This window comes from Rhipicephalus microplus, chromosome 1 (genome assembly GCF_043290135.1).
Source record: "Rhipicephalus microplus isolate Deutch F79 chromosome 1, USDA_Rmic, whole genome shotgun sequence".
NCBI lineage: Eukaryota > Metazoa > Arthropoda > Arachnida > Ixodida > Ixodidae > Rhipicephalus > Rhipicephalus microplus.
Window position 1 is genome coordinate 115,739,573 of NC_134700.1, and position 16,433 is coordinate 115,756,005.

The 16,433-nt window shown below is 48.0% G+C and overlaps 1 protein-coding gene across 1 annotated transcript in view; it reads right to left on the reverse strand.

Annotated features, from left to right (window-relative positions):
* The window catches only part of LOC119177896 (uncharacterized), a 28,567-nt gene extending 14,677 nt beyond the window's left edge, over window positions 1-13,890 (reverse strand). Inside the window, exons 1-2 of the mRNA XM_075870845.1 lie at window positions 13,845-13,890; window positions 9,611-9,899 (exon numbers count right to left, since the gene is read on the reverse strand). Coding sequence (XP_075726960.1) covers window positions 9,611-9,899 — 289 coding nt within the window. The 5' untranslated portion in view covers window positions 13,845-13,890. The remainder of the gene's footprint in view (window positions 1-9,610; window positions 9,900-13,844) is intronic.
* Window positions 13,891-16,433: the final 2,543 nt, after the last annotated feature.

The following is a 16,433-nucleotide window of genomic DNA, read 5'->3' on the forward strand; positions in this document are numbered from 1 at the left end:
ACCAACAAAAGGAGGAGTTGGAGAAAACCATGACAGCGCACTCAAAAATATTTTCGAATGTCCCGGGCAAGACAGATTGGGTGGAGTGCCACCTCAAGACAGTGACAGAGTCCCCAGTCCACGTCAAACAGTACCCGTTACCTTTTGCTACGACTAAAGACATCGAGGCCGAGGTACAGCAAATGAAAACACTGGGCATAATTGAACTCTCGAAATCGCCCTATAATTCCCCAGTGTTGCTTGTGGACAAACCGGACAAAACCAAGCGGTTTGTAGTCGATTTCCGGCGCCTGAACAACCTCATGATAGCAGATGCAGAGCCCATGCCTAGAGCTGATGCCGTTTTTGCCAGTGCCACAAACAAAAGATACTTCTCTAAGTTAGATTTTGTTAAGGGCTACTGGCAAATCCCACTCTCCCAGCAGTCGAGACCTAAAACTGCGTTTTCGACAAAATCTGGTCTCTACCAGTTTTGCTACATGCCTTTCGGGATCAAAATGGCACCCGCAGTGTTCGCCCGGCTGATGCGACTAGTCACTGAGGGAATCCCGGGCGTTGAACATTACTACGACGACGTACTCATAACAAGCACGACCTGGGAGGAACACCTATCCACTCTTAGACAACTCTTCGCTCGAATTCAGGCTGCCGGGTTGACCGTGAGACCGAGCAAGTGTGAGTTGGGAATGAATGAGATTGATTTCCTTGGTCATCACATTGGACAAAACATGCTTGCTCCACTGGGAAAGACTCTTGATAAAATCCAAGCTGCACCCGCCCCAAAGACGAAGCGACAGGTACGCGCTTTTCTCGGGTTGACCAGCTATTACCGGGAGTTCATTCCAAATTATGCCGAGATCAGCGCCCCTCTCACAGAACTGATCAAGAAGGGTGAAAGCAACTTAGTAAAATGGACGACGACACACGAGAAAGCATTTGCGAAACTCAAGGAATGTATCTCGAACCCTCCCGTGCTCCGGCTCCCAGACTTAACCAAGGCATTCATCCTCCGCACCGACGCTTCCGACACCAGCCTCGGGGCTGTGCTCTTGCAGTCACACGAAGGGACCCTCCATCCTATAGCATACGCCAGTCGCAAACTACTTCCCCGGGAATCATCCTACAGCACCATCGAAAGAGAATGTCTAGCCCTGGTGTGGGGGATACAGAAGTTTAATATTTATCTCTACGGAGTTCCTTTCTTGGTCCAAACTAACCACCAGCCTCTCCAATACATAAAACAGGCTAAACAGCTCAACAGCAGAGTGTTGAAGTGGAGCTTGCTTCTGCAAGAGTATCAGTTCCGAGTCGGACACATCAAGGGAAGCGAGAACGTTGGTGCCGACTACCTTAGCCGAGTTTGAATGTTTTGGAAGGGTCTGACAGTAGTGAATGCGATAAGCTGTGTTGTTATTGTGTTATCCAGTGTCGAGCGAATCCAAATGTTTGTTACGGTGATGTGATGTGATGTATTGTACAATTGTTGCAATGAATGAACTTTGTACATTTCTATAGTTGGGAATTTGTGGTGGAGTGTTGTACTCATGTGCCTGTGGTTATATTTCATGTGCTGTGTAATAAAATTACAATGTACAATTGTATTAAGTGATCTATTGTGAATGTGAAGTGTCATGAGCGACTGATGGTGTTACAGTCTGTGAGAGTGTGTGGTGACTTTTCGCGCTCGTTTGTGTGGTTTTGAATATTATGAGATAATATTCTTAAATTGGGGGCAGTGTCACAGAACGAGCGCTAAAAATGAGCGCGCCGCCAAATTCTTGCGACAACGGGCGGGAGAAACGCCGCGAGGTCAAAAGAAAAAAAAAGAAAACAAGCATCCAGGGCTCCCCGGGCGCGCGACGCCTCTCCTCTCGGAAGCGGCGAAGCGATGAACCTCCTCACCCCACAGCGGTGGCCGGGCAAGCGCTCGATTTTTCCAGAACGAAAGGGGCGTGGTCATACCGAGTTGAATCATCCTCCGGGGAGGGCATTCCAACCGTCTCACTCTCCCCTCAGCCTTCGCCGCGTATCGCGCCGACGAAATGACGAGAAATTTCTGGAAGGTGGTGCGGAAGGTATTTAATCGAGCGGCCGAGACGAGAAATCAGGAGGAGACGGAAGTGAGCGCCAGAGCGCGTAGGGATTCCGCCGTGTAGTCGGCGAAGTCTTTGGTTCGTAGGGACGAGGCCGGAGGTGAAGAGGATTTCCACCTGAGGGGTGACGACTCGAGCTACCGGCAAGAGTGTGTGTTTACCGCTATCGAGCGAAGACGCGGGGCAACAGCTGCGTGTGTGAAGCCGACGTGTTCCGGCGAAGAAGTTGAAGTTGGAAGAGTGGCCAATTGAAGACGGGAGGTTTCCTGGAAGAGAAACTTCGAGAGCTGCGGAACGACAACAACGCTGGACTTTGAGTGAGTGATTCTCGGAAGAGTATCATCTAGACTTTTGTTCCAAGAACTTTGGACTGAATAGGTTTTCTATCCCTTTAGTCTTTGAGTGTCTTGGTTTTTCAATGCATGCGACTGCATTGTAGTGTGTATTGTTGTCTGTGTCCGTTGTTCGAGTGGGGCTAATTGTACTGTGTAGTGTGTTGATTGATTGGTGACGTATTGTATGTAACTGTTGTGGAGTGTGCATTCTCGTGTATTGTTTTCGATCTGCCAATTTTGAGAATATAATTTGTTTGTTTATCAACTCTCGGCTCTGACTTGTTCTTTGGGCCACAGCCGGCGTCCGCTGGCGCGTCAAAAAGGACCACTTCTAAATTGTCCACGCTTTCGTTGTGCGGTTCGGGGGGCCGATACTTCGGCCCTTGGAATTAGCCCGGCGATCGCCTCCCTAATTAACGGGACCTGTGTGACACCAACTCGATCAGCGGGGCGATCCATTGGTCTTTTCGCTATTCGGTAGCGATGATTTCAACATCGATGACAGAAACAGCAAATGAGAATACTCAGCAAGGCACGTCGTCTTCAGGCAGAGGGCATTGCAAGAGGGCGTCGGTGTCAGCATGCTGGCGTCTGTTGCGCTACAGCACGCGGATGTCGTAGTCTTGTAAGCGACGAGCCCAACGGGTGAGATGGCCTGAGAGATCCTTCAATTATGACAGCCAGCATAGTGCATGATGGTCGGTGACGACATCGAATGGACGATGTAAGAGCTCAGACAATCACCAGGCACCCTTTTTGCGTTATGGTGTAGTTTTTCTCGGCCCTCGTGAGCGTATACTAGAATATACCACGACATATTCAGGGCATCTGAGTTTGCGCTGTGCCAGGACAGCGCCGAGGGCTACACCGCTGGCGTCCGTGTGAACCTACGTTGGGGCCGTAGGGTCGTAGTGGCGTAGAATGGGAGGAGACACCAACAAAGGGTGGAGCTTTGCGAACGCGTCGTCGGACTCGGACAACCACGAATTAAGGGGCCTGATTTCCAAGGAGCTTCGTCAGCGGTGACATCACCGTGGCAAAATTTTGTATGAAGCGTCGAAAGTATTAGCACAGGTTTACGAAACTACGCAGCTCTTTGACGCACGCAGGTTTGAAGAATTCGGTCATGGCCCCAACCTCGACCGGTTCAGGAACAATGCCGTCCTTGGACACGACGTACTCTAGAATGCTGAGTTGCCGTGCTGCAAAGCGGCACTTCTTCAGATTTAGTTGGAAGCCGGCATTGCTCACACGTGCGAAAACGTCTTTCAGGCATTGGAGATGCGTGGAAAATCTGTAGGGAAGACAACAACGTCGTCGAGGTAACACAACCATGTGTGTCATTCCAAGTTTCACAGAACGGTGTCCATCATCCGCTCAAAGGTCGCCGGTGCATTACATAGACGAAATGGCATGACTTTAAATTCGTGCAAACTTTCGTGTGTGATGAAGGTGATCTTTGGTCGAGCGTCGTCAGCCATGGGTACTTGCCAGTACCAAGAGCGCAGATCACGAGAAGAAAAAAATCAGCTCCGTGAAGGCTGTCCATCGCGTCATCGAAGCGCGGCAGTGGATAAACATCCTTTTTCTTCGTCGAAAAAGCTTCGTCACTTCGTCGCGGACCAGAGGGCGCGACGAAAAAGCTTTTTAGGCCGCCTCAGCATTGTTGGTACCTACCGCCAGGGATACCAAGAAAATGAAACTCCCGCTAAACCCATTGAGACGCTGAAGTGTGAATGCCCTTTTTGGCACGTTTTCAAGTAACGCTTCCTTGGAGCTTACAAAATCAGACGTGGCCTCCTAAACACAAATAAAGAAGAAAATAATATTCAAGTGCAAGTCTGGTTTTGCTGCGTCTACTTGCTAGGCTACGCATAGGAAGACTCGGTTTTGTTGCGGCTGCTCGCTAGGCTGTGTGTTCTGGCGCTACCATCACATCTCGTAAACTGCATTGCTGGGTGCCTATAGGGCCGTGTGTAGTTTACACAGAACTGCCAAGGACCATCTTTCTTCGCAATAAGAACAACAGGATACGCCCATGGACGGTCCGAGGGCCGAATAACGTCACGTTGGAGCATATTGTCGCGAGAGGAAACGATAGGCAGGAACTCGAAGTGGAGGACTGTTTACTCAGCCACAGCTGCCATTCACTTCTTCGCTCTCGTCTTCTAAGACTACCACCAACACAGCGTGGCATTACCCTCTCCCCAAAGAGAAAAAAGAAGAAGCATCGCATGAATGCCACGGCTCCGAAAAACAACGAAAGGTAGTCAGAAATGTCTGTGTCCATTGAAAATGAAAAAGACGAAATGAAAAATACAGAAGCAAGAAAGAAATGCGAAATTGTCTTCAAGGCTATTGCAACATCACAAAGTTCTTAACTTGCAATCAACGCGAATAGTACGCCTTCATCCTGGAGACGTGAATCACATCCGAGGAGCGTGGTCTGCGAGAACGATGTGACGTGTCTGCTGAGACAACTTCGTAGTTCCCTTCGCCGAGGCGATGAAGAACTTGGTAGGGTCCGAAGTACCGACATAGCAATTTTTCTGAGCATTCACGTTGATGTATAGGAGTCCAAACCCAGACTAGGTCACCGGGTTTGTATATTATTGCTCTGTGGTGGGTGTTGTACCGGCGAGCGTTGTGATTTTGCTGCGATAAAATGCGAAAGCGCGCCAGATGCCGGGCGTCTTCGGCATGCTGAACAAATACATCTGCGTCCGGGGTAATGATGTCCGGCAGAGTTGGTTGCAGCATGGTGTCAAGCATTGTGGTGACGTCGCGGCCATAAACCAGACAAAAAGGAACAAAGCCCGTGGTTTCCTGCCAAGCCGTATTGTAGGCAAATGTTATCTACGGGAGGATTTCATCCCAATTCTTCTTATCCTTAGCGACATACATCGAAAGCATATCTGCAATCGTTTTGTTAAGGCGTTCGGTTAAACCGTTAGTCTGCGGGTGCTACGCAGTTGCTGTTCGGTGCGTCGTGCTGCTCAGCAACAAAATCTGTCGGAGCAACTATGCCGTAAATGCAGTACCACGATCTGCGATGATGACAGCGGGAGCACCGTGGCGGAGAACGATGTTCTTGATGAAAACGTGAGCCACCTCGGAAGCAGTTGCTTACTGGGCGGCTTGTGTTTCGCAGTATCTGGTCAAGTAGTCGGTGGCAACCACAATCCAGCGGCTACCAGCCGTAGACTTCAGAAATGGGCCGAGTAAATCCATCCCGACTTGTTCAAAAGGTGCGTGAGGGGTCGCAAAGGCTGAAGCAGACTGGCTGGTTTCCTCGTTGGAGTTTTGCGGCGCTGACAGGCTGTGCATGTCTTGACATACTGCCGGACGCTTTTCGTAAGTTTCCGCCGGTAGTATTTGTCCTTGATCCGCGCCAGAGTACGCGCGAACCAAGATGCCCTGATGATGGCTCGTCGTGACAAGCACGCAAAACATCATCGCGGATTGCAGCAGGAACGACGAGGAGGTAAACAGTTTTCGTTGAATGAAAGTTGCGCTTGTAGAGGATGCCTTGGTGCAGACAGAAAGATGCCAATTCACGCGCGAACTGACGTGGGGGTTGTGGGCGACGTTTCTCAAAGTATTCGATCAGTGGTTGTAATTCTAAGTCTTCGCGTTGCTGTTCAGCCACGTTTAATGATGCGAGAATAGCAAGGCAGCTAAAGTCTTCATCATTATCTTCTTTAGCGACCTCGACAGGTGCGCGGGAAAGACAGTCAGTGTCGGTGTGTTTCTGGCCAGACTTGCAAACCATCGTTATACCGAATTCTTGTAACCGAAGGCTCTGTCTTGCGAGATGGCCCGAAGGATCTTTCAGATTCGCTAGCCAGCAGAGAGAGTGGTGGTCACTGACGATTCGGAAGGGGCATCCGTACAAGTAGGGCCTGAATTTCGTTATGGCTCATACAACCACTAGACATTCGTTTTCAGTCGTCGAGCAATTTTCCTCCGCAGATGACAACGTGCGGCTATAGCATAGGCGATGACGCTTTCTACGCCATCTTGATATTGCATGAGAATAGCTCCGAGGCCAAAGTTGCTCGTGTCAGTGCGGACTTCTGTGTCTGCTTTGGTGTCGAAGTGAGCAAGGATCATCAACCTGCTCGTTAATTTCCCGACGTTCAGAAGACGACACGATGGACGCTGCCGTAATGGTGGATGAGTACCAGTGTCGATGCGATGCGTAACAGTGTACGCGTGATCGAGAGAACTTCGCCCGACATCGAAACAGGAACGATATTCTTGCGACAGGTCCAGAAGCTGGGAACGCTCTATCGGCGTAAGGTTTTCAGCAATGTAAGGGCCAAGTACATCATGAGATGATGGATCAGAAGTGGAAACAACACTGATGGTACACAAACTGGGACAATGCGAGTCATCCAGTACGTCCAGGGCTTGTGCGTTGTCGACTGGTACCACTCTGCCAAGACATTCTCCTCGAACCAAGGTAACAGCGCACGGAGATGGGTTGCTTACAAAAATAGCGGCGTCGCCGTGGGTGATTTGTAGGGTCGCGAACGGTACTAGCAACCCTTTCCTACCACAAGCACGGTCGGATGGCAAAACGAGTACAATGGTGTCAGATAGACCGGTGCAGTATACCGAAAAAGCCGTCACCTAGCTTGGAGGCACTATTGTATCGTCTTTCACGAAAATCTTGCTCAGTGTCGAGGGACTGTCTTCTGGCGTCAAATGCCAGAAGGGTGAGAGGTCAATTTCGGCGGCGGCACAACGAATGATGGCATCGTGGCGCGAGAGAAAATCTCATCACAGGAATGATGATGAACTGGGCGACATACTGAACGTCCTGAACGACATCGTGAGCTGTACACCCTGCTGTAGGATGAATATGATGCGAACTTGCGGTACGAAGCGACTACTCAGAAATCGGTGTCGTCACTTTTTGCAGTAAGCGGCAAAGATTTTAGTCCATAACTGATACTGCACCTCCAGTGTCAATAAGAGCAGACGCACGAAAACTATCCACAAGCACGTCAATGACATTAGATGGGCTGCTCTGAGGGCTTTCGCAATGCAATAGCGTCACAGTCTTTGGCTCAAGGACTGCAACGACCAGTTTTTTCGCTCGTGAGCTGCTGAACTTGGTCGCGTGAAGGGCGGAGAATGACGTCGTGAAGACAGCGACCTTCGAGGAGATGAAGCTAGGTGAGGTGGCAGTGGCTTAGACGGCGGTTCGTCTTGATAGGAACGGCTGAGCTGGCCAGCAACAAGCGATGAGATGGGAGGCGGCTGTACACGAGGGCGATAACGTGTTACGTGGCCGGCGTAACCGCAGGCGAAGCAGGTGGGCCAGCTGTCGGGTATGCGCCAAAGGTTCGCCGGTGTATGTCTCATCCATGTCGTAAGAGCCGACGGACGGAACGGTGGCTGGAAAGGCTGCAGGGCGAACTGGAGCTGAGTCTGCAGGGTCGCGTCGACATACGTAGCCGACATTCCCACTGCAAAGAATGGAGGTCGAGTGGCAGCTTCGGCGTAACTCAGTGGAGTGGGTACTGGAACGACTGGAGGCGGCCTGGCGACCACTTGGGCAGAAATTAGGGATGCAGGAGACCAAGGTTGTTGGGGGTGTTACGCAGGCATGACCTCCGCTATTTCCTGCTCAATCGATAGGCGGATGGGAGGAAGAAGGGTTGTGGCCTATTGTTGAACAGCCGGTGGTTGGGCAGGAGAGAGAACTGGCGCATGATTTCGCCACGTATGAAGGACTTGAGTTCTGCCAGCAGCGAAACCTGGTCACAGCACGCCTCCAAGCCAGCAAGCCCTGCATCTCGTGGTGGGGGCGACGGGTCATTGAACGCTGCCGGCGGAGCTCCTCGTAGCTCTGGCACAGCGTGACAACCTACGCCACTATGCCTGGATTTTTGGCGAGCAGCATCGTGAAGGCATCATCAATATGACGTTCCGGATCTTGTCAGATTCGGACACGCTGTCGTTGTATTTCCTGCACAAGTCCAGGACCTCTTCGATGTAGCTGGTGAATGACTCACCGGCTTGCTAAGTGCGTTCGCTTAGATGCTGCTCGGCTTGCAGCTTAAGAACGGTAGTACGGCCAAAAACGTTGATGATAGCGGTTTTAAAATTGGACCAGGTAGCGAAATCAGACGTGTAGTTGTACCACAAACTGGCGACGCCCGCAAGGTAGAACACCAAGTTGGTGAACTTGCCGTCCTCGTCCCATTTGTCGGGAACTCTCAAGTGGTCGTAAATGGCGAGCCAGTTCTCCACGTCAGTGTCATTGGCACCAGTGAAGATGGGTGAATCGCTGATCCTGAGGACGCCGAGACAAGGTGGTGGCCCGGGAGGAGGCATTTGCTGAGAGGCATCTTTTTGGGTAACCCCACTAGAAGGTACTCGAGAGTTCGACTCATTAGCTACAAAACGAACAACACACTCATGATTCTGACGATAAACCTGATATACGTGTGTGCTTCGCTAAGCACTTCATGGTTGCGTGGATGTTTTCAGCCATGGCAAAGCCCTAACCATCCCCAATATTATAACACTGTTTGAAAATGGGAATTCGTTATACAAGGGTTGTGCACATGGTTCTCTTGCGTGTTAGAAACCAGAAGGCAGCCTTGGCAGGGTCGGCAGCATGTTCGCATACCAGCCTTTATAGGTATTTTACTATCTGTGACTCGCGTAGGTACGCTCTATCTGCAATCTCTAAGAGCCATTTAGAAACTTGAGTGATTAATGACTCGGAGTGATCTGACGGAATCTCGGGGGCATAGTTTGTTTTACGGTTTAGTTGGACCACACGGCGGATGGTTTTTTATACACCGCTACACAGTGCATCGGAGATATGTAAGCAGAAATTCAAAACAGCTTTATCACAATGTCATTCCATTTAGGAATTACTGTGCGGAAAGCTTTTCAGGCTGCGTACGATTCACTTCTGTGAAAATGTAATAAAGTGTGAATTATTCAACCCTCGTAACCGCAACCCACAAGCCCGTTTCACTTCACATATTGCATGAGGGCTATATGTGTTCGTAATAATTTTTCAAAACTGCAATTTTTCCGCACTTGCACAACTAGCTTGTTATGACTATTCTTTCTTTTTACTAAACGTCTTAATTCTTTCTTCCCGTATAACTTGGTTCTCTGACATACGATGAATGCTTCCGCTGCTCAACGTACCAGAGCTGTTACCAGACGTGATCACCCTAGTCTGGTTCTCGCTGTTCAGGTTGAAACGCACTCTGCCCACTGGTGGACGGCGAAGTCGTTTGGGCGCTGCTGTGTCCTCCCTTTCATCTGGACTTACGACGGTGCTCACGGAATGGGCCTGGTCAACTGCTGAGGCTAGGTTTTGTCCAGTCGTAAGAAAATCACTGGCATCGGTGGCTGTAGATGACTCCTCAGTGTCACCTGCTGCATCACCTTCTTGGGACTCCTTAGGTGGATTCTTGCTGCTCTCCTCACTCATCTGTATATCAATAGGCAAAAAAGACAACGTTATTAGCAGCTTAAGCACCATGTAGAACTTTCAATGGTGTTTCTTAGCTATCGCTAACAACGCTGTCTTAGATACAAGGCTCTAAAAAAAGCGTTTAGCGTACCAATGTTTCCAGAAAACCATGAGGACTGACAGCACGAAGATTCTAGATTTACGTGAACCATAGGGCTCTGCTGATACAGTACCTACTGCTCGTAGGCGCGCGGTACGAAGTTATCAATTTGTACTTTATAGAGCACCTGATAGCAATTACGAGAATGTGTCTGCAGCGTTGATATATTTCCTATTAGTATAGAAAGCAGAGATGATAACCCGAGCAATAGGTTCCTCGTTTGCGCGTTAGCATGTTATGCTTTCAGCAAATATATGAACTTAAAGTACTGGCATGCTGGTTATTCATTCCAAAATCACTCTAGAAGATCTTGGCGAAGACCGCTTATTATAATTCATCTGTTCTGTACTCTAGATTACTAAGCGAAGATTTCAAATTCAGGCGAATTTTCAATGCTAGTCTGCCAAGTGGACAACAAAATCAACAGCATGGACGAGCTTTTAAAAGAGCCTGCAGCCGCTTTCCATATAAGCATTGATCGAGCTGTGTACTGAACATGGTTCCTCGATATATTTCATGCATAATTTCGCATCCTTCAACTATCAGCAGAGTATAGAGTTGTTCTTCCAACTTCAGAACATTTCTTATTCTCATACGTTTAAATGAACCCAACAGAATCAACAGAGGCGGGTATAGAAGAGAATAGCAGGTATCCAAGTGACACGAAATTGTGTCACTGTGTTTGGTGGCCTTGCACATTTCAAAGACGATGCTCCTTTTTGGGGACTTACGACGCACACATTTTGGTCTATCTGTCTGTAAATTTGTCTGTTTGTCTGCTGTAACAATACCCCATACAGCACCCAGTGATACCCTAAGCGGCCGACCCCATCCGAAGCGCCACCAATATTGCTCAAGTTGTAGCGTTCATACCTTTGCAGTTGTCATTAGAAAAACAATTGTTGCTCATATCTGAGGCACCATAACAACACGTCTATATTCGATATGTGTGTCCTTATAATAGAAATTGCCTACATCGGTAATTCTAAGGACCACAGCATTTATCACGCTGCGCTCACAATGTAACGGTTGCAAGAAAAGGCAAGTTTTCCAACGCCTTGCTAAGACGACACTTTGGTGGCGCCACACGTCGCCTTGCGCTTTACATTTAACCGCCTCCGAGACAGGCGTGCGCGCTGCGTGCTTCGTTTTCTAAGATAAATGCCAGATAGCGCTCATGTCTAGGTTTGACGTGACTTGATGCGCTCGTTTGCCTCCGCTGCACGATCGAGGCACTCTAACGCAGCGCCTCCAGAATACCATTCACCAATTTTCTTGTGCACAACATCAAATTAACGTTTTGTTCTTTCTCTTCAGACAGAATACTATCGTCTTTCGATGGCATTTGTAGTGTAATGCAGACACGGGGCTAATTTTTTTGTTCTGCTATTGTGAGAGCGAATATAATAATACTTTTGGCTCAATTCCACCGCCGGCGTAAGCAAGCGCCATCGGTCACCGAATATGCATATAAATTTCTACATATGGAAAGGCAAAGAAAAAAAATTATTTTAATAAAAAAAACTCTGGCGTGCAAAATCGAAGGTTCGACCTCTTTCTTGTGAGTGCGTGGTGTTAGCCACGGAGCCACGAAGGAGCAAATTGTTTTTTTTTTCACCAATGCTGAAACGGCAAACTATTTATGTATACCACTTCCACTATTTCCCACTGGCGATGCCGATCTCGGGGTAACTATCAAGTTTTCAGCATTAGCAGAGAGATGGTGCAATTAGCGCTTCGCTTGCATTGCCAGATCGTCACGACGCGGGGACCCGTGCTCAAGTGTTCACATCTCAGGCGTTCATGTCCCACTCGGAGAGAGGAGGGGAAAGACGCTCACGCGTGTGTGCGATTATCTCGTGGCGGGAAGGATCGTACGATTTGTGCTTTCACTTGAACGATTTTGTTGTAGTTACCAGGCGCACAAAGGTCACTGCATTCTCTGCACAATCTTCGTTTGCGAAAAAGGCGCGTTTTTCAGACACAGCGAAGTACAACTGAGACACTTACTTGCGTTCATCTGTACCTGTGAGTATGTTTTGTACATCATTTGTGCGTGAGCAATGCGGGGCACGTTTTGATTTCCTTGTTGTTTTTCGCGTGACATTGTAATTTGTTGCTATCGCATTCATTGCTTCGCCTTTGCAGCAAAACTGTGACCTTTTTTCATCCAACATTTTTGAACGACACTCACGGTAATATCTTAGCGCGTTGCTGGCACGCGATGGCACACTGAAGTAGTACCGGTGCCTGCAGCATGATAGTCTACTACTAACGCTACACGCATGATGCAGCAGAATAATCAAGACGCAATGGCAGTACTTACAGGATGACAAACCTGTAACTGGCACAAATCACATGAGAAAGGCCACACAAAAGCTACTTAAGGCGAGCAATATTTATACCAGTGAGTGCGACCAACAAGTTTCCACACGGCATTTACATCTATTCCCATCGTGGCCCGCCTTCCCATTGCCCTGTAGACAAGTGTCGCCTTGTCGCACGCGTCTGAACGGTAAGGCGATTTACGATAAATATCTGGTGACTGAATAGTTCACGGACGAGTAACTGAGCCAATGAACTTTGAAATGAATGGAATTGAGCTTATTGTGCCACAAGGTTGCGAGGAGACCAGGTGAAAAAGATGCACTGAGCAGCTTGAGGAGAACCTGGGTACCTCACACACTGAGCGGTTACAGCAGTTCAAGCCATGCCGTATACCTAATGCGTGAACAGAACAGCAGAAACAGTAAGCAAACGTGGTAAGAAATAATGAACAAGGGTATTGTGTGAACATTTGAAAAATCGGGGGGGGGGGGAAATACCCTCAATGTTGAAGACAGCAAAAAACAAAAAGAAAACAACAGGTGACCCTACAGCAACATAAGCAATCATACGAATATGTCACGTAAGCTTTTCAGCGACAGACTGGATACATCGAGAACGTTTTCTTTGTTCAACCAATTTAAAATAGTCGGTAAACAAAACTCTAGCATTTGGTCACCGTATACAGTTCTGTTATTGTTGACAATCGAAGTTTCTATATGACGAAATTTATAAATGCAATTATGTTGCTGTAAGGATGCTATTTGTATTAAAGAGTCATCATTCCTAATATTCATCATCATTCTTTCAAGTCATTCATTTGGGGCAAGCTTAGTAATTAGCTTAGTGCCATGACCAGCACTACCCAAAGATGCGTGGGAGCCTTTAGTCCAGCCGAGCTAACCGAGTGCTTGGTGGCCACTGAGTTCAACCAACGCCAGCTTGATACACTCATACAGGAAAATCTTCTCAAACTTACGCTTCTTCAATCTTACGCTTCAATCTTACGTCAACAAACCGACACAGGCGCGCAATGCTCGAAAGAGCGTGCGTTTCGCGAGTGTGCCTAATAATAGAAATGAAAAAGAAAGAAAAATCTTATGCCGGCGAGCATTTGGTGAAGCACGAAAGGTATGATTATTATCTTGTCTAGCATGTTAGAGACTTATAAATATAGTGGGGGCTTACTCGATTCTTTCATATACTGAATTCAAAACAGGCAATGCAACACCATAGCACAAATAATGCTTTGTAAAGGTTAAAATTGGAACGGTTTGGCAACGTAGCCCACCGTTAGGTACTACAGTACCAGGCACCGCAACACTTTGTCGTGTTGCTCGTCACGTCATGGGCAGACATAAAGAAATATACTGCTGCAAATGCAAATTTGAAGGACAACCTGAAAGAAACATAGCTGCAGATTGCCGCATCAACTAGTAAAGAAATAAAGAAGTTGAGTTGAAAAATGTACGACGTACCAGAACTGCGGAACTATGCTCGCTTCGGACAAGAGCTTCTTCTTCCTTCAACGGTTTCAGGCAAATTGCACGCATCATCGGGGTCATGCGCTACGGTATGGACCCACTGCTAGCCATGCGGTAGAAAAGAACATGAAACAAAATAGAGTATACGCAAATAAGTAAGACCAATGCGTAATTGAGAATAGAGGCTGCAAATATTTGCAAGAGAGAAATAAATTTTTATAAAGAACACAGAAGGACCTTATGTGTTTAGAATAAGTGGTTAACAATTCATCGTATTTGGTCTCCTACTATGGGAGAGCTGAAATCAGTCCCTTGACGTTTACATTCAATGAGGCCGCATCGACCGAAATTACGCCATTGTCAATGGCAGTGACAGCAGGAGCAAAAGTGTTCAAAGTTCATGACCACCACCACCCAGAAATTGTGCGTGGAGCCTTCACAAAGCAACGCGTTGACTCTCGAGCAGTGAATGTGGGTTTAAAAAACCGGCAGGCCTGCATGGAAGGTGCTGCACTGTGGTGATGCGCTGAGGCCTTCACTGCATCATTGAATCTTTCCTTCTTGCTTGCCACAGCTTGTAACAATATGATTGGCCTCTGGTCGGGGCTCTCAACTCAGGATGCCATGAAGCGATCAGGCACAAGGTCATTGATTACGGTTCCACAAACACTAAGGCTATTCATGGCTTGGACATAGAAAAAGTTTTTGATAAAGTGTCACATTTCTTTATGCTGAAGAACTTGGCTGAGGTTCACGTCGGGAAACGGGCGCACAATTTTGTGCACTCATTTCTTTACTCCAAGTCCGCAAAACTCAAGATTTACAGAATTTTTACACACGAAATCACCCTTGGGTCAAAGGAGGCACCTCATGGGGTGGTTATTTCCCGACTCATTTCGTGGCCTTCACCAAGATACTGAACATTAACCTCACAATATATACCAATGACATCACCATCTGGATGTGAGGGTCTGATGGAGAGCTCTTTAGAAGAAACCATTGATGTGTGTCACAAATGGCTGCAGTTTTCGTCTCGCCCGTGCGCCCCACCGTCCAAGGAAGGGCGCTTTTGTGTTGGGAAGATGACACCCGGCGACTGGCGACGCAGTGGTGGCGCCATGGCATCTTTCCTACACCGGCACCGCAAGGAGAAACATGTGTAGAGGAAAAAAATGACCTCGAGAGGAAACGAGATGTCCCGAAAGAGTTTGGACTGCATCGAAATGGGCAGTTGACGTGCAGCCAGCAAGAAGCGCAGTTCTCGGTGTCGCGAGTCTCACGTAGGCGGCGAGCATGGAGCGACCCGCGCAACGTACTGAGACGGCTGCAATATCGGACAGCCTCATTGTCTACTAAGCTAGTGAGATCTTCAGCGGCACCCTGTTCACTCCCCTACGTGTACAATGAGCTGGTCTGGTCCGTATGAAACTTTTTATTGTGACATTTTTTAGCTGTAATTGTACTTTTTCCAGCCTTTCAATGAGGGCAGCTCCGTGCGCTGCGACGCACGTATAAATTCCTAAGCGCGAGCCTAAGCTTTTTTTGTAAATTTTCTTTGTCGCTTCCGTAATTTCATCATGTGGTTATTTTTAATTTCATTCCGCGTATTTGTTTTTGCTTGTACCTCTTGTAGTGTTCTTTTCGAGCATAGTGTGCTTTGTTGTTCTTTTCATCGCGTATCAGTGTTCTCCTCTGATATTTTTTGTAATCTTTTGTCATTGCCCTTGTTTTAATTAAATGCTTGTTTGTGTTAATCCTATGTCCGCGTCTGCTCTATGAGTACGTCAGTCAGGCTCATACATCACCACACGTGCAAGCCCGCACAGGTCGACCGACCTGTAAGTAAATTTGAAATGTGCCACTTCGAGGACTTTCCGGCATCGCAGGCCGAAGCGTAAAGGGTGAAGCCGGCGAGTCTGCCGCACGTCAATGTTGGATGGGCGGGGCCTCCCCCGAAATGTGTGACATTGTGACTGAGCAATATCTGATCTTTACTGACATCTTTAAGGGCTCGCACGCACAGTCAGAGCCCTTACTTTATAAGAAGAGGCCCAGAGGAGGTTCCCATCAGTTGCGGAAGCGAGCAACAAAGAACCACATCATGTTATTCACCGGTAACTACTCCCAAGTTCCACGCGTGGAAACTATCGGAACCCTCGGAATGTTTATCGAATTCAATGAAGCCAATGGAGCCGCCATCAAGCGCAGTTGTTCCAAGACTGAGAACGACCACGGGCTGATGAGAAGAATCACTAACAGGCACTGAGAAATCAGAGAGGACAATCTGATCGGGATTATCCACGCATGTGTGCTGTGTCACCTTGTTTCTATGGCAGCTATGGGCAACTGGCTCATGTCAAAGTGAAACAAGATTATTGTAGTCGTCAGAAGAGTTTTCAAGCTGGCCCATGGCATTCCCGTTCAAACACACATGAAAGACTTCCTGAAGTTGGCAATACACAACACATTCGAAGAAATTGCTGAAGCCTAAGAGTTTTTACAGTTACTCACACCGTCCGGCATCTTAGCGGGCACGATCACACTCGACATGCTGCGGCGGAACCCCGCGGTCATCAGTGCAGA